The following is a 21,804-nucleotide window of genomic DNA, read 5'->3' as shown; positions in this document are numbered from 1 at the left end:
GCACGTTCATAACATGTATCCCAGAACTTAAAGTAGAATAAAAAAAGATTACATTTTCTGTACTGTGCTTAAGTTAGTGATTGATTGTTCAGAAAGCAGCATTAAAGGACAAAAATAGAACTGTTCAATTTTAGGTATATTAAAACTAAAATTAAAAATTTGGCTCTACTTAACCATTTTTCCTAGGTCGCTTACTAGTGTATACAGTTTTATGCTTGCTAAATGAGAACAAATATGTGAGTTTAATAACTAAAGATCTATTTTAAAAGTATTAAACTAAAATTTGTCTCTGGAACGTATGTTTTAGGGAAGAATTTTCAGTCATAGACACTTTTGATTGTATTACCTAGTGTTGCAAAAAAATTACCATAAATTTAGGAGCTTTAACCAAGACACATTATTATCTCACAGTTTCTGTGGATCCAGAATCTGGGCATGGCTTAACCAGATCCTCTGCTTAGGGCCCCATAAAGTGATAATCAACACATGGGTCAGCTGGGTCCTCTGCTTAGAGTCCCACAGAAATTTAATCAAGATTTCAGCTGTTTTGTATTGTTATATGGAGGCTTGACTGGGGGAAGAATCTACTTTTCAACTCCTTCAGATTCTTGATTGAATTCCTTTCCTTGTGGTTGCAGGACTGAGGGTCCTGGCTTCTTGCTGAGTGTTGAGTGGAGGCTGCTTTCAACTCCTAGAGGCTGCCTGTAGTTTCTAGAGGATGGCCATAGTCCCTTGTTATATGGACTTTTTCAACATGGTCACTTAATTACCTCAATCAAGGCAGCAGAGGGAACCTCTAGAGTCTTATATGACATAATGTAATTATATATGTAAAATCTCATATTCTTTACCATATCATATTGGTTGAAATTCAGCAATAGGCTTGAATGTTCACATTCAAGGGCATGGGGATGAGAGAAGGGCATTAACAGCAAGAGGTGAGTACCATGGAGGCCCATCTTAGAATGTACAGCACATTGCTCAACTGGGCTTACTATGCAGGCATAGATTTTTTTGTTTGTTTGTTTGAGCCAGAGTCTCACTGTGTTGCCCAGGCTGGAATGCAGTGGCACGATCTTGGCTCACTGAAATTTCCACCTCCCGAGTTCAAGCAATTCTCCTGCCTCAGCCTCCCGGGTAGCTGGGATTACAAGTGTATGCTGCTACACCTGGCTAATATATATTTTTTTAATTAGAGATGGGCTTTCACTATGTTGACCAGGCTGGTTTGGAACTCGTGACCTCAGGTGATCCACCCGCTTCGGCCTCCCAAAAAGTTGAGATTACAGGCATGAGCCACTACACCTGGCCAGACCTTTATTTTAGGTAGATGTGGACCCACCCTTATGTTTAGCTCTAATTTATTTCTGTTATTTAAATAAAGTAAAAAAATTGAAGAACGCTTCTATACAAAAGCTGTCAGTGACTAATATGTAAATGTAAAGCTTATTTGATAGAGAAATTTTCTTTAGAATGTCACCTTCTTAAATATATTTTTAACATTAGGTACTAAATAAATACAGTGGGTTTTTATTTGTTTTTAAAGAAGAAATCTCATTGTCACCCAAGCTGGAGTCCTGTGGCACAATCTTGGCTCACTGCAACCTCCAACTCCTGGGTTTAAGCAATTCTCCTGCCTCAGCCTCCCACATAGGTGGGGTTACAGGCATGTGCCACCACGTCTGGCTAATTTTTATATTTTTAGTAGAGACGAAGTTTTACCTGGTTGGCCAGGCTGGTCTCAAACTCCTGATCTCAGGTGATCCAGGCATGAGCCACTGCACCTGGCTGATTATTATTTTTTTAAATTAGGTTGATTTTGGGGATCCTAGAGACTACTTGAAAATATATAATACTGTCAAATTTATTGTGAAAACTGATGTTCTGTGTGTTTTGTTAATCATTTGCATCACTCATATTTATTCTATCTAGTTCTTTCTTATTTTTATATTTCTCTACTATTGTCTTCAAAAATGTGTATCTCTCTACTTTTTCAGAGGTGCACACAAATAAGGAAAAAGCAGATTTTATTCTAGTTAGATTTGGACCTACTTCTAAGTTTCAATATACCTTTCAGCACCAAGTTATAAGCTCTGTTAGATTACTCCGTTTGTGTAACACTGAGGAACAGGTTTATGTATCATAGATAACAGTAAGCTGTTTTACTAAACTGTATGTATTCTTCTGTTCACTATCCCATACCACCTCCAATTCCAAAAATCTGAAAGGGTTTTTTTTTTTTTTTAATTTCTCAGTTCAGTTTTCCTTGATGAGTTGCTTTGGTCAATAGTAATAAGAAAGCAATCAATTTGGAGTGACCTATGTGATTTTCCGAGATCAGATGAGTACAGCAGCTTGGTTTAATATTTCTGTTTGTCCAGCTTACTTGGAATTGATTTATTTAAGTCTTTTCTGATAAAACGTGAAAAGAATATTTGAAGTATTCATCTCTAAGCCCTGGTGTGAGAGTCTGTTCACTTGGATATTGAAATATCTGAGTAAATTATTACTACCATTATTTTTGTTGATAAACATTGCAGAATCATATGTAGAATTTTTTTCCCTCCCATTTGGCACTTAATTGGGGAAAGCAGCATGCCTACTTATCTTTTCAAATGACAAATTGTATGTTTGAAATGAAGATTTATTGTGACAGAGAATTCAGGAAATATTTTGTTTTTATATGGATGAAAATTATTTAAGTTTTAGTAAGTATCAATGAATACAAACTGTGGTTCTCTGTAGGATAAATATTCTTATATTGAAAACCTGGTACCTTGAGGATAGATGAGATGGGAGTTATGGAGTGTTCTGTTTCTAAAGGCCATTTCTGGTGACTGAAATGATTTCCAGGATAGAGTGATCTTTTTGACTCATTCACATTCGTTTTATTTCTAGTTCCTTCAGACCCACAGCTTCATGATAAGTTAGTCATAAGATGGTATGAATAGGAAGTAACTAGTAACTAAGGTAACAGAGGAAAGCAATATTTTTTTTTTGAAATGGATAATCCCTTTTCTATGCATAATCATTTTTTCCTATGGATAATTCTGAGAGTCATTTTATATTAACAATTTAATTATCAGGATTCTGTCAATGTTCATTTCTGGACTGTTTTTCTGAATGCTCTTCTTTCTATTTTCTATATGCTTACAATTAATCTGTGACAGTTTTTTTTTTTTTTTTTTTGTAATCCCACATAGTCTGATAGTCTGTTTTGTTGAGGTAAATGGTAGATGGTGTTATCATTTAATGAAATGGGAAACCCTAAAGAAAGAGCAGATGAGAAGGAGGGGGTCAACTTTTCCTTTTTGTATTGGTTATTTTTGAGAGACATGTGATATAAACGTGGAAATGTCATGTATGCAGTTTGATATATGGATCAGGAACTCAGAGTTAGTTGCTGAGTAAACATGAGTCATGTCAGTAAATTAGCTGCCTGGGGAAAGAATGTGGAGTGGGACATGAGGGTGATCTAGTCCATTTCCTGAGGAATTACAGTGTTGCAAGGATGTTGAAAACAATAGTAAAAGAAATTAGAGTAAAATAAAATAAGAGTATGATATTACAGAAGCTAAAAACGTAAATAGGAGAGTGGTCACCTGTGACATGCTGCAGAGAAATCAAATAAAATAATGACTTATGGATCTTTTAGCAAAGTAGACATCATTACTGACTATTGAGCATTGGTGGTTTTCATTGGGCTTTTTTAAGAATGAAGATGCTAGTTGAGTAATTTACTTTTTAATAAATTGGTTTCCATTTTTTCCTTCACTCCTTTTCATGTAGGATTCTGAGATTAAACAAATGTATAGCGTTGTGTAATGACAACCACAATCAAGACAAGGAATAGTTTCATAACACACACACACAGACACACACACAGACACACACATACTCTCTCTCTCTCTCTCTCTCTCTCTCTCTCTCTCTCTCTCTCTCTTCCCATGTGGTGCCTCTTTGTAGTCAACCTCTCCCCCTCCCTAACTCCTTGCAACCACTAGTTTCTTCTCCATTCCTTTTAGTCTTACGTTTTCCAGGATAACATATAAATGGAATCCTACAGAATGTAGCCTTTTGAATCTTGCCGCTTTTATTTACAGTAATGTGTTTGGGATTCATCCATGTTGTTGAATGTATCAATATACTATCATTTTTTATTACTGAGTGATATTTGTTTTCCTCTACTCCCAATTCCTTGAACCAGTTCTCTCCCTACAGTTTTGCTTTATTCAGAGTATCTTACAATATTTATACTTTAGGCTAAATCATACAATATTTAGCCTTTTGGATTTGGATTTGGCTTCTTTCAGTTAGCAGAAATGCTTTTAAGATTCATCGATGTTGTTACAAGTATCAACAGTTCTCTCCTTTTAATTGATGAGTAAAAAGTAGTATTCTATTTATCTACTCATCAGTTGAAGGCCATTTTGATTGTTTCTAATTTATGACAATGATAAATAAAGCTGCTATAAAAATGTAGGTACAGATTTGTGTTGTAATATGTTTCTACTGATCTCAGGTGAATGTTCTCTGTTTTCTGGTCTCCATTATTTCTTATGAGAAATTTGAAGTCATCCAGTTTGATGTTCCCCTTTATGTAGTATGTGTTTTTTTCTCTCACTCCTTTCAATATTTTTTCCCCATTTCTCTTTTGGTTTAAAGTAGTTCAATTAAGACATGTCTTGGGGTGGTTTTTAAAAATTTTATTCTGTTTAGAGATTACTGAACTTTTTGAAACTTTAAATTCATGCTTTTTCAAATTTGGGAAATGTTCTGCCATCATTTATCTTGAAAATACAGCTTTAGTGAGATATAATTCACATAATTCACCCATTTAAAATATACAATCCAGTACTTATTATATTCACACATATGTACAACTGTCACCACAGTGACTTTTAAAGTTCCTTCATCACATCAAAAAGGAATATTGTACCCTTTAGCTATGACCTTCTTCTCCCTCTACTGCAGCTCTAAGCAAGCATTAGCCTGCTTTCTGTCTCTATATATTTTGCTATTTTCATTATTTCATATGAATGAGATTACCTTTATTTCTTTAAGTGATTTTTTCCAGTACTACTCTCTGTTTTTTTATGGGATGTTAATGATATAGATTTTAGACTGTCTGACAGCGTTTCATATGTCTCTGAGGCTCTGTTTATTTTTCATGATTTTCACTCTCTCTTTCATATTGGATGATGTCTATTGATCTGTCTTAAAGTTTACTATTTCGTCAGCCACCTCCATTCTTTTAGTGAACCTATCCATTTTTAAAAATTTTCATATATTATGATTTTTAGTTCTGGAATTACTTACATTTTTTAATAGTTTCTGTTTCTCTGTTGAGAACTTTTTATTATTTCATTCAGGTGTGTTTATTTTTATCCACAAAAGCATAATCATCTCATGCCAGTTAGAATGGTGATCATTAAAAAATCTGGAGACAACAGATGCTGGAGAGGATGTGGAGAGATAGGAACACTTTTACACTGTTGGTGGGAGTGTAAACTAGTTCAACCATTGTGGAAGACAGTATGGCAATTCCTCAAGGACCTCGAAATAGAAATTCCATTTGACCCAGCAATCCCATTACTGGGTATATACCCAAAGGATTATAAATCATTCTATTATAAAGACATATGCGCACACATGTTCATAGCAGCACTGTTAACAATAGCAAAGACCTGGCACCAACCCAAATGCCCATTGACGATAGACTGGACAAGGAAAATGTGGCACATATATACCACGGAAGACTATGCAGCCATAAAAAATGATGAGTTTGTGTCCTTTTTAGGGACATGGATGAATCTATAAACCATCATTCTCAGCAAACTGACACAAGAACAGAAAATCAAACACTGCATGTTCTCACTTTTAGGTGGGTGTTGAACAATGAGAACACATGGATACAAGGAGGGGAGCATCACACACTGGGGTTAGTTTGGGGGGAGCCAAGGGAGGGACAGCGTGGGCAGTGGGTAGGTTGGGCAGGAATAACATGGGGAGAAATGCCAGATGTAGGTGATGGGGGGATGGAGGCAGCAAACCACATTGCCATGTGTGTACCTATTCAACAACCCTGCATGATCTGCACATGTACCCTAGAACCTAAAGTACAATTAAAAAAAAAGCATAATTATAATAGCTGCTTTAAGATTCTTGTCAGACAGTTCACCATCCTGGAGTTGTTACTTGTTGATTTGTTTGTTTGTTTCAGCAGGCAATCTACCTAGTTGGTTGACTCTGAAGTTCTGTCTTGCCCTCTCTGGATAATTGTTCTAATGTTAATTTAGTTTTCAGAGAGTTTGGGTCAGTACTCTGCATGTGCCACTCATTGGATGTGCTAATTCAGTGGTTAATATGAGATTTGAGCAATGATTGATACTGTAGTTCTGTACTGAAAGACTTTGTTGTGTTTTTTTAGTCCTTTCTGCACACATGCAGTTTGCTGTTGTTGCCAAGACTTGTGTTGGTTCATATACAGAATTAGGGGATCTGCTCTTTCCATTCTGTCCTCTCTGATTTCTTCCGCAGTCTTCAATTCCCATGGGCCCTTTATTCTCTTCTGCCAGACAAAAATATGATCTTCTTTTAGAGTCTTAGCCTTTTATGCTTTTGCATAACTTTACACTATTGGAGCTGCCTTTGGGTGAAGTAAAGAAGAGAGTGGGAAAAAAAATTAAGAGGGATTACCCTCACATTTTTATTATAATAGAGACCTCTTTTCCTGCTTTCTCTGGCCAGACAGATGGATTTTCTCTTGATCAGGGCTTGCCTTGCAGATGGACTCAACATCAAAAAAGTGTGTATGGGAAATCTTGGATTCTTCTTATGTTTACAGGCTCAAAAGTACGCCTTTTCCTGGGCCTTTGTACAGAAAATGGGATTTTTCTTGGAATTTTTGTTGATGTCTACTGTGTTATCTCATGATTCAGTCTCTTCTCTGGTCAAATTCAGGAGATAAAGGTGGAAAATAAACCTAGAGAATTCATCAGAGTTAATTTTCAAATTTTGATTTTCCCTATTTCACTTGTTATTGTTTCATTTTCAGAGTCCTTGGGTAGTTTCTTTTTCTATCCTACCTAGGGATTTTAGTTTATAATCGAGGAGTGATAGGCTTAATGAGTATATTTCATTTGACTGTCACAAGAAACTCTAATTTACTTTTTTTTTTTTTTTCTGTTGACTTACAAATGGGCAGTGGTAAAAATCTTTTTATCTAGGTTGTTTTCCTGTTGCCTGATTTTCAAACATCTCAGATCAGTGGTTGGCAAACTGTAAGGGTTCACATAGGAAATATTTTAGCCTTTGCAGGCATAGGGTCTCTGTCACAACTGGTCAACTTGGCTGTTGTAGTGCAAAATCAGCCATAGATAAGATAGAGACAAATGAGTGTGACTGTGTTCTAGTAAAATTTTTACATAGACAGGAGGTTAGATTTAGTTCATGGGTTATGGTTTGCAGACCGTTGATCTAATCCCTCTACTTTACTTTTTCTTGAATTAGTGGTTAAAGAGCGAGTAATATTACCTACTGAGCTCTGCATGTTCATTATTTTATTTCCATGATCACTTACATCTTTCTCCTATAGTTTATTCTTTCTTCTGTATGGTATCTCATGCAGTTTAATTGAACTGATTAAAAGAGAAATTCACAACAGTGCAATTATATAAAACTATTCTTATTCTAATTTGCTTTGAATATACCCCCATGGTAGATTTCTGTGGTATTTTTTTCCTTTTATAAATACTTGGTTGGGGGCAATTTAATAAAAATACATAGGTTATATACTTAGTTGTCTGTTATTGCAGAGCTCTAAACAATAAATAATGAAGCATAAAGCTCTGAAAATCAAAGTTTTTCAAGGACAATCTGGGAACCATGTTAATAGTGTTCCTTTTCGAAGTACTTCTATGTGTCCTTTGTCCTTTTGTTTTTCAGTAAGTGTGGATCTTGTTAGATTGTGGAAGGAAATACCTAGAGTTATATTTTGCTTAGTTATCACTCTTTTTTTAATACTCTTGAACCTCAATTTTTAAACAATGTTTTTCAGGTAAATGGTCTTAAAATGGTTGATGAGCCAATGGAAGAGGGAGAAGCAGATTCTTGTCATGTAAGTATTTATGTTAATTTATTAAGCCACATTTTTAGCATGTAAGGAAAAAGAATAAAGGGAAAGGAGAAAAGCTCCTATCAAAACAAATATATTCAGGTAAGTTGTTCATAAGCAAATGGAATTAGTAATAACTCAACTGCAGTTTAAAATACAGGACAGGTTTTCCTGACAGAAATACTTATGCATGCATTTTAAAAAAAATAAACAGCTTTATTGAGACATAATTTACTTGCTATTCAATTGACCCATTTTAAATGTAATGGATAAAGTTTTCACTTGACAGTGTATGAGTAACTGAATTATTATGCTTAAATATAGAATCCTTTGAGAAAATTATCTTCAACCTCAGGGTAGAAAGGATATCTGACTTGGAAATATTGAACTATATAAGCATAACTTGAAATCATTTAAAATCAATTTCCTGGCTTTTAGAAGGGATTATGTGTAAATTATTTCAGAAGTTTCTAACTAGTTTTAAAGATTGCTTAGCCATTAGACCATTCTATGCAATGCCTATATACTAGGATCTTATTTTGCAAGATTTAGTTTTACAGGGAGTATTCTTAAGCTTTTTAGGAAGAGTCTGACTAAATCAACATCTCAATGTATGTTGTTATTTTATGGTTGTTATTTCTATAGATAGTTTCATAGAGTTATAGATTTTTTTAAGCTAGAAAGAACCTCAGAGATATTACATAATACTTCATTGTGTGGATTACTGAAACCTGGAGAGTTTGTGATTTATACTAGGTGATAAAACTAGTAGCAGAATCAAGACATAGGGCAGTGTGCTTCCTTTTTGGTCATATATATTGTGTAGACCCAAATAAATAAGAGATAAGGAGGACATTATCCTTTTTCTATTTGGTTGCGGGTAAAATCCACATTGATGCCCTCTCCACCAAAATTTGTTCATACATGGAATTAGCTCAGGCAGAAACCACCAGTGGGATTTAAATTGGGTTTGTCCAAAACTCTCCTTTGAAATGCTCTATGTAACTATTTCTGCAGATAGTAACCATGTTACAACACTTTTAATTTTGATTGACAAGTTGAGAGATACAATGTTGTCTTCGTAGCTTTTGCAGTTTACTTAATATTAATAATGTATTTTAATTTTGAGTATAATTAAATGTAAACTATCAAGACCATTATCTAGAGATTTACCTACAGATCATATGGACTAATACAAATAGTAATATTAATGTTGCTGGTATTTAAAAGATAAGGGATATAACGAACTATTAAAGGCAGTGGAGAAGGCTGCTTGTTATACTTTAGCATTAATAAATTCACGAAGACATCATGCCTCACACCACAGGGAAACAGTGTGTGTGGTGCATAAACTGAAGGGCACATACACAGGGTGATTGGCAAATATTTACCTTCATAATTTTAATAAAAGGTAAGTCAGGAAGTTCAGTTTTTAGTGGAAAGGCAATAAAATATACAGTGCTAGTTGTTTATATGATCTGTCTTATGCAATCAACTTCAGTGGCTACAAGGTAGAGTCTGAAATTTTGGAGAGTAAAAGACCTAGAATCACTTCCAAGGATTTGATTTAGTTTGTGGCCTGAGTTATCTGAACTTGAAACCATGTACTTTGGGTGTGTGATGGTTAAAGCACTCAATTTGTATCAATAAAACTATATGAGTGATTAAAAACACCATATATATTTATCCCTTAAAAATTTTAAATATGTAGCTAGGATTTTTTTCTTCATGATTGATGTGTGTTTTTATGTGTTTGGCTTTTTCTTTTAACTATTTAAAAATAGTGTAGGATTGTAGAAACTGCTCTATGATGGTAAGTATTAGGTAATGGGCCACTGATAAACTATATCTGATATCATATTTCACCACCTAGTCTCCTACTTCTTTCAACAATGTTAAGGTTAGAAAAAGTATGTTATGATTTGTCTCCTTTAGTAGTTGGTTGATGTGAGTTAATTTTTTATTTGTTGTCAAAATAAGCATAACTGTCTTATATTTGGTAGTTTATGATCCATTTGTATTTATTTTTAAAACTGTACCCAATATCTGTTTTTCCTGAAATAAAATACATACTTTTAATGCTATCAATATCTTAAAAATTTCAAAGAGGTTTTGGTTAGCAATTAGATTCGTTGTTGATTATATTAGTGTAAGCTCAGCAACATGTTTAGTCTCTAAAGTGATGTATATTTTTATTATGCAGAGATATAAATGTCATAGTTAACGGAAAATGTATATTTTGAAAAACAAAACTGATATTCTGATATTTTCAGCCCTGAATTTCTTATTTTATAAAGATTCTTCACATATATCTGATAAGAATTCTTTCAAAAATACTTTTTTACAAGTGTGTTTTACTTAGACTCATGTGGAACCACAGTTAGGCACTATTTCAAGCTGAGAATGCCTTCTTGCTGGATGGTGGATTTTTTTCTTCCTCTATGTGTCTTCCCATTCTAATGCACATTTAGCCTTACTATGCTTCAGTATTTTTCTCTCGCAATGCTGATGTTTACTTCTAATTTCTATTCAATCAATCACTTAAAAAATTGGAACCCTTGTCCTACAAATAAGCAAAACTCTCAGATGAATAATTATTGTTCAACTAAAAAATGTTGATCATCCACTATTAAGTGGAGTTATGCCACACCATCAGGTATGGAAAGATAAGTAGTACAGAGGGTCTTTGACTCAGGATGGTTCCACTTATGAGTTTCAACTTTATAGTGGTGCAAAAGTGATATTCAGTATGATCCTCAACTTATTATAGCGTTATGTTTGGATAAACTCACTGTAAGTTGAAAGTGCATTTTCAACTTATAATAGGTTTATTGGGACATAACACTGTCGTAAGTCCAGGAGCATCTGTACAAATAAGTTTAGTAACTTCAATTTTTATGGATGTTTTGTGTTTTTCAAAGTTCTCAGTTGATTCTTGTAACTGATATCTGAAATAAATAGAGTAGCTATTATTGCCAATTTGTAGATGAGGGAACTAAGGAGCTGACCCTCGTAAGTAGAATAAACCAAACCAAGTGGGCACTAGTTTGCCACCATTCTTTGGTTTTCAGTCATCAATGCAAACTTTTATGTACCTACGTATTCTTCAGATACCTTCCATTGTGTACATCATTTTGTTATGCTTAGTTCACCCTTATGGCATTTTGACATTTATATTGGTGTAATTTACCCTTAGCTTTCTTTCAGAGTATGCTAATGTTTGACATGGTTTTCAGTGACCCCAGATTATTCACTGAATGAGAAGGGTATATCAAGCTGCTCTTCCAGGTCTTTGCATATACGTTTCAACAGATCCAAAACTAAATGCCTCTTGAATTTTTAGAGTGATCTTTTCACCAAACTGGCCTGTATACCTGTAAATAAAGCAGATAAGTTTGAATAGATGGATGTTTTATTGTTAAATAAAAACTAAAAAGTTTGGACTTTAAAAATCCTTCTTATTTTGTTTTGATTTGTTTTCTGGAGGTTAGTTCCACAGTCATATGAAAACTGTTGTAATTGAGTTATAGTATATTGCTATTAGGTTGTCATCAGCTTTTTCTCTTTTCAATTAACAGGTGATTTCATCTTCCTAAGCAAATCAGTTTTCAAATGAATGGAGCAATAGTAGCTTTGACAGTTCATTTTGTACTTTAGCAGTGTGTTTTCCCAGTGTTACAGCACTGTTGACCCTCTGGATTAAAAAGATGATCACAGATTATAGAGGTCAGAGCATACTATTTTGGTTGTGGTTGAGCCTTCATACTTTTTCTGTATATCAGTGATTATGGTTGCAAACAAATAATAAAACCTAACTCATAGTGATCCTGGCCTCAGATTCAGATTTGTTATTTTATGTAGAAAGACTAGGGGTCCATATTTGGAGGTTATTAAACCTTCATTTCACAGTAGGAACTTTCTTTTCAAAGATCAACTAAGATTATGTACCATGTATAGCTTTGCTAGGGATACCCTAACCAAATAACCACAGATGGATGGCTTAAACAGCAGAAATGAGATTTCCCTATGATTCTACATTCTGTAAGATTGAGATCAAGGTGTTGGCAGCATTGGTTTTTCTGAAGCCTCTCTCCTTAGCTTATACATGAGTCTTCTCCCTGTGCCTTTACGTGGTCATTCCTCTGTGGGAGTAGGTATTCTGATTTCCCCCTCTTAAAAAGATGTCAGTCATAATGGATTAGGATCCACCCATATGACCTCATTTTACCTTAATTAATTATTTAAGGGCCCTATCCATAAATACAGTCATGTTCTGATGTTCTGAAAGTTAGGATTTTAGCATATTAACTTTGAGGGGACATAATTTGGCCCACAGCACATTTGTATCTTTTTGTTTCTTTAAAGGATGTGTTGCTTCTGACAAAGTTCTCTATCCTCAAATTCACAGTTTATTTCTGTATCCCCACTGTGCAGCATAGTGTCTGACAATAGGATATGTGCTTAATGAATGTTAATTTTCTGAATGAATAATTAATAAGAGTGTATATATGGGAAGATAAGGTGATATAGCACAACTTTGTCATACCAGGATAGGGAGATTTTTCAAGGATGATTTACTCTAAGGAAAAAAGAAATAGATCACATATAAGTATATTACAACCTTATTTCAAGCTAGATTGTTAGTACTATCAAGCTTTTGGAATGGTGCAGAAGCTGAAGAAAGTGAGGTGGTTGGAAGAAAGAGGGTTTCAGATGACAAGAAGGGACATTATAATAGTAAAAATCAATAAGCATAGCCTTGGGACGGCTGAGAAATTTTAGGCAATAGACAAGAATGGGGTGGGGAGCAGATGGAATAACACAGAATAAGTATTGGAATTGGTGACACAGGAGGGTGTCAGATACTTTAAGAGTAAAAAAGAGCTAGTGGCATAGAAATGATAAAACACCTTTGTGGTAAGTAGCTATATATAAACACATGCACACACATGTGTATATATGTATGTACATGCATGTCAGTACATACGTCTATGCATTTGTGTGTATATTATATTTGTTTATATAACTATAAATCTTAGACATACCTAGTGTTTTTCAATCCTGGCCATGTGTCAGAATCAACTGGTGAGGCTTAAAAAGCATGCTAACATCCTCCTGTAGTTCTACTGAACCACAATCTCTGAGGGTGGGACCCAAATAAGTGTAGTAAATGAATATTTCTTCTACAGCTGATTCTTATGGGCAACCAGGTAATTACGAACTGTCTACTTAAAGGCACACAGTCATAATTTGGTAATATGTAGTAGTTGTTTGCCTAGGAATACATGGCTTTATTTATAAAGGCAAATGGCCAAGCAGTAAGTTAATATTCTGGGGTTATTGTGTCCTTTATTTGTGTTGAATATAACACATACTCAGCACAGTGTAATAAAAATACTGACCATGGATAATATGGAAAATTTTATATTCTTCACAGTGTATGGGAAGATATGCTTATTTTATTTAGAAATATTGTTATTACAGATTTAGTTATAGTCAAAGCTGACACAATTTCATTAGCCAGAATGAATCTCGTTTCCTTATTTTCTTTATATATTTTTTAAAAAGAAATTGTGGGTATATATATATTTTTGTTTTGTAGATGGTATTTAAGAATAATTTTGAGATTTCTTACTGTTTAATTTTACCTTTAAAATCTTTCTTTTCTATTGTATATATTTAAGGTGTATAATGTGATGATTTCATATACATTGCAAAATGATTGTTACAGTTAAGCAAGTTAACATCCATCATCTCACAGTTGCTCTATTTTTTGGTGGTAAGCACTACCTTCCTTTTAAAAAATATATATTTTTTTCCTGTTTCTTTTATAAAATTGAGCAGACTTCTTTGTCTTTCTGCCCCCATGAAATCAAAAAAGTATTGTGCTAAGCATTAGGAATAAAGAGATGAATGTGGTATAATACCTGCAATTAAGAAGCCCACAGTCCAGTGGGAAAGAAAGATAATAAGTTGTTAGGACACAGTGTAACATTTTATGTTGATTGTCTCCTGGAAAAGTGATCTTTCTCATCTAGTTGCATTTTTGTATTGGGAGCTTTTTAAGGTACTGCTGCTGAAAATGGAAAGACATTGCATTTTTAGAGGATGGGTGTGTGTGGATTATTAATAAATGGTAAAAGGGCATTGGACAAACATTTTCATTTGGAAAACTTGCTTAGGTTTGGTGAACTAACTAGTGTACAATTGTTTCCTAACTCTTAACACTTCTAAAAAAAAAAACTGATGCCATTATGATCCATGCTTATAGTCATAATCTAAACATAAGCAGGGAACTGAAGTGCCTTCTTGAACATGGAAATATTATATTGTGTTCAATATAGAATCACAAACATTGAGGGGACCTTAGTGACCCATCTAACAAAACCCCTTTGTCATGTGAGAAAACTGAAAGAGAGTGGTTTATGATTTAGCCAAGGTATCTTAGCTTATGCACACCATAGCTAGGCACAAAACATCTTGTCTATTGACTCTTCCTCTATTGTTCTTTGCACTAGAGAAAACTTCCAAAAATCTTCTATGTTTTGAAAACCATATTGCATTCTTAATGTGTGGTGAAAACTCAGTTTTCTATAATAAGAATATACATTGATATAAATATATACTGCAAATGTATATACACATATATTATACTTTAATATAGTCCCCAAATGTTAGCTACAAAGCATATATATTTGCGTTTCAAAAGGTTGTTGAGTTTTTTTTTTAAAAGGGCCCCTTTCAAATAGAGAAATTCACTTTTATAGCAGGTTTGATTTTAATTTAATTTTTTTATTTTCAAAACAAACATAAATTACCAACACTATTTAAAAGGGTCTAGTGAAATACTATTTTGATGTATAAGAAATATCTGACATATTTTCAGAATCCGTTATTCTTCATTTCTGGTTGATTTACTGGTGGTTCCTAACACAGGTAAATCTCTGCCTAGGTACCCTTGTTGAGATAGTGAATGTCTGACTACCTTTATGGCTTGGAAGTTATTTTAGCTGCCATGAAGTCTAATTCATTTGGGACCATATGCTTATTCACTTTGGCCACAGTCACCATTGACTAATCATTTAATTGAAGGGTGAATAATTGAGAACAGTCTTACCATCCAGACCAAAGTTAGTATGGTATAATGGAGTGGTACCAAGCATTATGATTAAGTAGTCATGTAAACTTAAATTCCGTGAGTCTTAATTTTCTTCTTTATATAGTCAGAGGTTTGGATAAGATATCCCTTCCAACTCTGTTATTTTGTGATATGTAATATGTCTGACTTTTTTTTTTTTTCCGTCCTAGCTACTGTACTTCTCTAGAGACTAGAATTACAGCTCACTTGAATGTAGTTATCACAGCTGAGTGGAGTCCTGCATCAAGGAGAAGAACCACTCATTGGCTGTCTTCTTTTCTGCTTCACCCAGGTGGCATGAAATCTGGCATATAATTTATATATAAAATTTTAGTACAGGGCCATATCCTGGAAATATTTGTTTGGGCTCTGCAGATTTTGTTGGTCTATGCCAGTTTCTTTTTCATTACTGTGGTTAGTTGACCATTTAAACATTTAAAATCCTATAGTGAAATACTGTTTAAAAGAGCTCTTGAAGTCATGTTATTTAGTCATACCCCACAATTTACAAGGTTTTATTTTGACTTTTCCTGCTTCAACCTCATTAGTTACACTCCAGTGAAGGGTCTTGAGACTGTTGTTAACAATTTTATTTTATTGCTTCCAAGTTGGAAGGGAAGGCTGAAGCATAGATTTCATTTTACATTCATTTACATGAAATTATATAGTAGGGAAGGTGGTGGTGCATCTGTATGTGCTGTATGTGTTAGAAAACAGGGAAATAAGGATACTGGTAGCCCATAAAGCTCTCTATTAGATTGAGAGAGTTGGGTATATTATTTCTATGATGACTTATGATTTTGAATGGAACTAATCATAAGATGTTGAAAGTGGATTCAAGTATTGTTTGGATTTCTTCTTTCAGGATGAAGGAGTTGTTAAAGAAATCCCTATTACTCATCATGTTAAGGAAGGATATGAGAAAGCAGATCCTGCACAGTTTGAGTTGCTCAAGGTTCTTGGTCAGGGGTCATTTGGAAAGGTAATAAATACTTTTTTCCCTCATTTGTTTGTCTTCTAATCATTTAGCAAAATAAGTGAAAACATGCATAGAAATCTGATGATTGTGTCATTTATAAACTTCTAAAATGATGCACACCAAGATAATTCTTTATTTTTTTATTTCTGTTGTACTTTTTTTTGTGTTTTTTTTTTTAACTATTTCTTTATAATTCTCTGTAACAATCAAGATTACCAATCCCCTGGGCTTACTGATTTCTCTAGGGAAAAATATAGCATACCCTTTATTAGCTGCCTAAATCAAAGTAGCTTGATTTTTGTAAAAAATGGTATTTCTGTCTCCTTGTTTACATGCTGGCATGAATACAGCTTATTCTCTCCTGGTGATTTAATCTACATTTCTTAGCTATGTCACAGAAATCAGAATTTATGTCTTCATGCATGTATGAATTCATGAAGTCGTCTATCACCTGTTAAAATAAAGTAGAACAAAGATAGTTACTGGGTAATATATGGTTTGTGTGAAATTTAAGTCTTCAAGGAGCTTACATTCCAAGGCAGAAAGCAAAATTCAGTAGGATTAACTCTTATAGTCATTACTAGAATTGTTTCTTAAGCACTTAAGAACATGGTTTTAGAAAAGAAGTGTGTAGACCTGGTTCCTGACATTTATACACCTAATATCTAATATATGAAAGTTATTGCATACACATAGTAACAGCCTTTAGAAAAACAGCACCAACCACAATTTAAGGGAAGAAAAATAAAGACAAAATACTGATTTCAAGTGGTTGAGATTTAGTTTTAAAGGAGAAAATAGACAATTGAGCATAGATTATTTATAATGCTCTGAACATTTTAAAGAAAGACATTTTTATTTTATTATTTTATTGGGCTTTAGAGATGGGGTCTTGCTCTGTCACACAGGATGTAGTGCAGTAGCATGATCATAGTTCACTGTAGCCTTGAATTCCTGGGCTCAAGTGATCCTCCATCCTCAGCTTCTCAAGGAACTAATACTACAGGCATGCACCACCACACCCAGCTAATTAAAAAAAAATTTGGACACAAGGTTTTGCTGTGTTGCTCAGGCTGGTCTCGAATTCCTAGATGTAAGTGATCTTCCCACTTTAGCTTCCCAAGGAAAAACATTTATTGAACACTCAATGTGTGTACTACAGTTGTATAAGCAGTATTAGTAACTATAAAATAGATGTTGTCTTAAAGTAGCCTGATATTTATGCATTATAGAATATAACATGAAATATAAATAAATATTATCAGGACACAAAAATGGCAAACTGAAATAAATTACAGCTTGGCAGTGAATTGGTACAGGAGCTGTATAATACAAAGAGATAGGAGTTGAACAGGGTTCTGAGGAGAGAAAAACTGGAAGGAACTGTTAATAGATTGGTGGTGGTGGTGGTGATGGTGGTGGGGAGTGTTTATAGAACTGATCTGTAGAGTAGGCATGTACATTATGTAGAACTTTATTTCAATGTTTCTAAAAGCACAATATTGTTTTAACTGTTTTGCACTCTATAGCTATTTTTATGATGTTAATTTTAGATGAACAGAGATACAGTTATTTTATATTCCAAATGTATAAATGCTTAAATATTTGACTTAAATAAAATCTCACCAGGCAAACATTTCAAGATATTAAAATTACTTGCTTTGTCTTTTGATGTATGTATTTACTCATATATACTTTTATCTCCAGCTTTGTTCCAAAAAGGATTTAAGGCTTTCACAGATGAATACTAAATAAAATTAAAAATAACTAGTGAAGATGATGTAAACAGAAAACGCAGAGCAGGAAAGATTAGATGAATCCAGGAGTACACTCTGCTGTTCACAAAAGCATGACATAAGGGTCTGTAAGTCCTTTTCTAATGGGTCAAAAATTAAGACTTAAGTTTTCCAGTAGCCATTATAAAGAATCTGATATATTTGAGTGTATTATAATTAACAAACAGACCAGATAAATTTATCTCATGGGTTGTTGTTAAGAAAATACTTTATAGCATAATGAAATATATTCAGTAACATCTTCATGTTAAATATACCAACATGCTGACAAGTTGTCAATGTAGTCCTTAAATTCAGGGAAAACTCAACTTTGTCTGTGCTGGGATTTTGTTTTAAGAAGAATATCATTGAAGCCTTCTTTTAATTCCTAATATTAAAATCCAAAATAGTGATTTTTATGTAGTTTATCAACCAAAGAAATATTAAGGAGGTGGCTTTTTTTCCCTAGGATGTGAACATACTTGCTTGTCAGGATTACATCATTTGCGTAGGCAATGTGTAGGTGTGACTTGTTATATGCTGAACCTATTCAGGAATTTGGCCAAGGCTGTGATTCAGATAAGTGTAGGAGCAATTCCAAGAGACTTTGAGCTGCAGAGTCTTACTTAAGTTTTTCTTCAAAAGTTCCGTTGTTAAAATGCAGTAAATGGGATTTTAGCCAATGTAAAGCCTTATAATATTAAATGTTTTTATTGCCTATTTAATAGTGGGCAACCCTGCTAAAGTCAACTTAAAATTGTAGTTTAATAAAGCATGCATTATTATCATGAAAGGTACATATAAAATTCTGTCCTAAGCACACCAAGTATAATGCTATTAATGATCATTAATGTATGGGTTGAAAGGTAAACTAAACTTACATTAATTATTTTAAAACACAAACACATGAAAATACCTTTGAAATTGTCTGATTGGTCATCCCTATATATCATGAGCCAATTAATATTTATACAAAACATACATTTTAACATTTGTTGATTATAAAAAAATAATACTTTTGCTTTTGTGATAGTAAAGACTTTAACTATAGAACGTAAAAATGAATTTTTGAAAATATTGAATGCTTATACTCTTAAATAAATGATCAAATCTCGAGTGATAGTTTTATAAAACGTATGCTGACATCTTAAAATTTTCTGAAGTTGATTCTTTCTCTTTAATCGGCATTTAAAAATGTGTGAGTTTCCAGCTCACCACAGTTACGAATATTCTTATAGAAAAATATAAAAGTCCTAAAAGTAGATTGGAATAATTCATCCATTCTTCTGGACAATTTCCCATGATTGGATTAGAGTGACTGAAAAGAAGCCTCTTTTATCAATATAGGTATGGTTTTAGGTACAGTAGTTTGAAGCCATGCAACTACTTTTTAACTTTAATTATTTCTTTAAGCACCCTATCCCCAAATACACTCATGTTCTGAGGTACTTGGAGGTAGGACTTTAATGTATTAACTTTGAGGGCACATAATTTAGCTCATAGCCTACTTGTATCTGTTTCTTTAAAGGATATGATGTTTCTGACAAAGTTCTCTATCCTCATGTTCACAGTTTATTTCTGTATCCCTCAGTGTGCAGCACAATTTCTGATACAGAATATGTGCTTAATGAATGTTAATTTGTTGATTAAACAACTAATGAGTACATATATGGGAAGATAAAGTGATATAGCACAACTTTATTATATCAGGATAGGAAAATTTTTCAAGGATGATTTATCTTAGGAAAAAGAAATAGATTACTGAAAAGTACGTTATCACCTTATTTCCAGTTACATTATTATTACTGTCAAGCTTTTGGAATGGTGCAGAACCTGAAGAAAGTGAGGTGGAAGGAGAAGGGAGAGTTTCAGATGACAAAAAAAGGGACATTATGATAGTACAAATCAATAAATATAACCTTGGGAAGGTTGAAAAATTTTAGGTAATAGATAAGAATGGGGTGGAAAGAGAACTACTTTTATAGTTGATTTTGGGAATTGGGCAGTGAGATGTGATATTTTCTTATGCTGGGAAAGTCACTCATAAGACCTGGAAAAAATAGATCAGATGATAAACAAACAGTTACTTCTCTAGACTGCAAATGATGGATTCTATTAGATGCCATTTTGGGATACTAGTAAATGTAGAAGAGCTAGGGAAAAAAAATGGCCCCTTTATGCAGCAGTGTGTTCAGAAAGCCTACAGTATCTCTTTCTTTCTTCCTTGATTGCCTCTTCTCACTCTTCATACTCCATTCTTTACAATTCTACTGAGGGTTGTGTTTTATAAGAGTGGTTCTGAAATTGTGGTCTGCATACCCCTGAACAATCCTAAGACCTTTTCAGGGAGTTCTCAAGTCAAAGCTTTTTCACAGTCATCCTAAGGTATCATTTGTACAACTGCTGGCATATTGGCCCATCAAGGCAGTGACTTCAAATGGTACTAGTAATCATTGTATTCTTCATTGTCTTACATATACAGTGTAAGAATGTCCTTGATGAGACATTAACAATTATTACGTTTATTAAATCTCAACCCTTGAATACCCTTCTTTTCAATAATCTGTGATAAAATGGGAAGTACACATCAAGCCCTTTAACTGCATAACAAAATAGAATGGTTGTCTCAAGGCAGAGGACTTGTGCAAATGTTTTGAGTTGTGAGCTGAACCACACTGTTTTCGTGGATCACCACTTTTCCTTGAAAGAACGATAAACTATGGTTACATAAGTATGCTTATTTGGTAGGTGTTTTCTCAAAAATGAATGGAGTGAGCCCATTCATAGAAAAATAACTGATCCTTTTTTTTTCAATGGTAGAATCTGAGCTTTCTGCCAAAAACATGAATTTTGGCAAATGTTTATTTGCCACATTGACTTCGTCATCTTCTTAATGAAGCTATATTTCTTTTTATTATGCTTCACTTCATTGCACTTCACAGATATTATGTGTTTATATATGTGTATATATGTGTACATATATGTGTATATATGTATATGTGTATATGTATATATATGTATATGTATATATGTATTATATACACACACACACACACACACACACACATATATATATATATATATATATATACAAACACATACATATATAAATTGAAGCTTTGTGGTGACCTTGTGTTGAGTAAGTCTTTGGGTGCCATTGTTCTGCCAGCATATGCTCACCTTCTGTCTCTGTCTCATATTTTGGTAATTCTTACAGTGTTTCAAATGTTTTAATTACTATTATATCTGTTATGGGGATTTGTGATCTGTGATCTTTGATATTAGTATTGTCATTGTTTCAGGGTGCCACAAACCATACACACTTAAGACAGTGAGCTTCATTGATAAACAGTATGTGTGTGTTCTGGCTGTTTTACTGACCAGCTGTTTCTCCATCTTTCTCTATCTCCTGGGTCCCTCTCTTCCCTGACCTACAAGAATATTGAAATTGGGCTAAGTAATAACTCCACAGTGACCTCAGAATGTTCAAGGGAAGGGAAGTGTTCCAAATTTCTCACTTTAAACAAAAAGTTAGAAATTATTAAGCTTAGTGAGGAAGACATGTCAAAATCCAAGATAGGCTAAAAGCTGAGGTTCTTGTGCCAAACAGATGGCCATGTTGTGAATGCAAAGAAACATTCTTGAAAGAAATTAAAACTGTTACTCCAGTGAACATACAAATAATAATAAGGGTAAACAGGCTTATTGCTGATATGGAGAAAGTTTTAGTGGTCTAAATAGAACATCAAACCAGCCACAACACTCCCTCAAGCCAAAGCCTAATCTGGAGAAATTC

The 21,804-nt window shown here is 33.8% G+C and overlaps 1 protein-coding gene across 9 annotated transcripts in view; it reads left to right on the top strand.

Moving 5' to 3' along the window:
- The window catches only part of RPS6KA6 (ribosomal protein S6 kinase A6), a 130,234-nt gene that overhangs the window by 16,777 nt on the left and 91,653 nt on the right, over positions 1 to 21,804 (top strand). For 7 of the 9 annotated variants that reach the window (XR_004260815.1, XM_032251394.1, XM_032251395.1 and 4 more), the window contains 2 exons: positions 8,060 to 8,119; positions 16,120 to 16,236. Coding sequence is in view for 6 of the 9 variants with exons in the window: in XM_032251394.1 (XP_032107285.1) it covers positions 8,060 to 8,119; positions 16,120 to 16,236 (177 nt within the window). In the remaining 3 variants the exon portion in view is untranslated. Of the gene's footprint in view, positions 1 to 8,059; positions 8,120 to 11,694; positions 11,843 to 16,119; positions 16,237 to 21,804 lie in introns of those variants that run through there. The other 2 variants (XM_032251397.1, XM_032251399.1) reach the window with 1 other exon arrangement.

The sequence above is a fragment of the Sapajus apella genome, unplaced genomic scaffold (assembly GCF_009761245.1).
Source record: "Sapajus apella isolate SASKATOON/1434 unplaced genomic scaffold, GSC_monkey_1.0 scaffold75, whole genome shotgun sequence".
NCBI classification, from domain to species: domain Eukaryota; kingdom Metazoa; phylum Chordata; class Mammalia; order Primates; family Cebidae; genus Sapajus; species Sapajus apella.
This window is presented reverse-complemented; position numbering and strand designations above follow the sequence as displayed.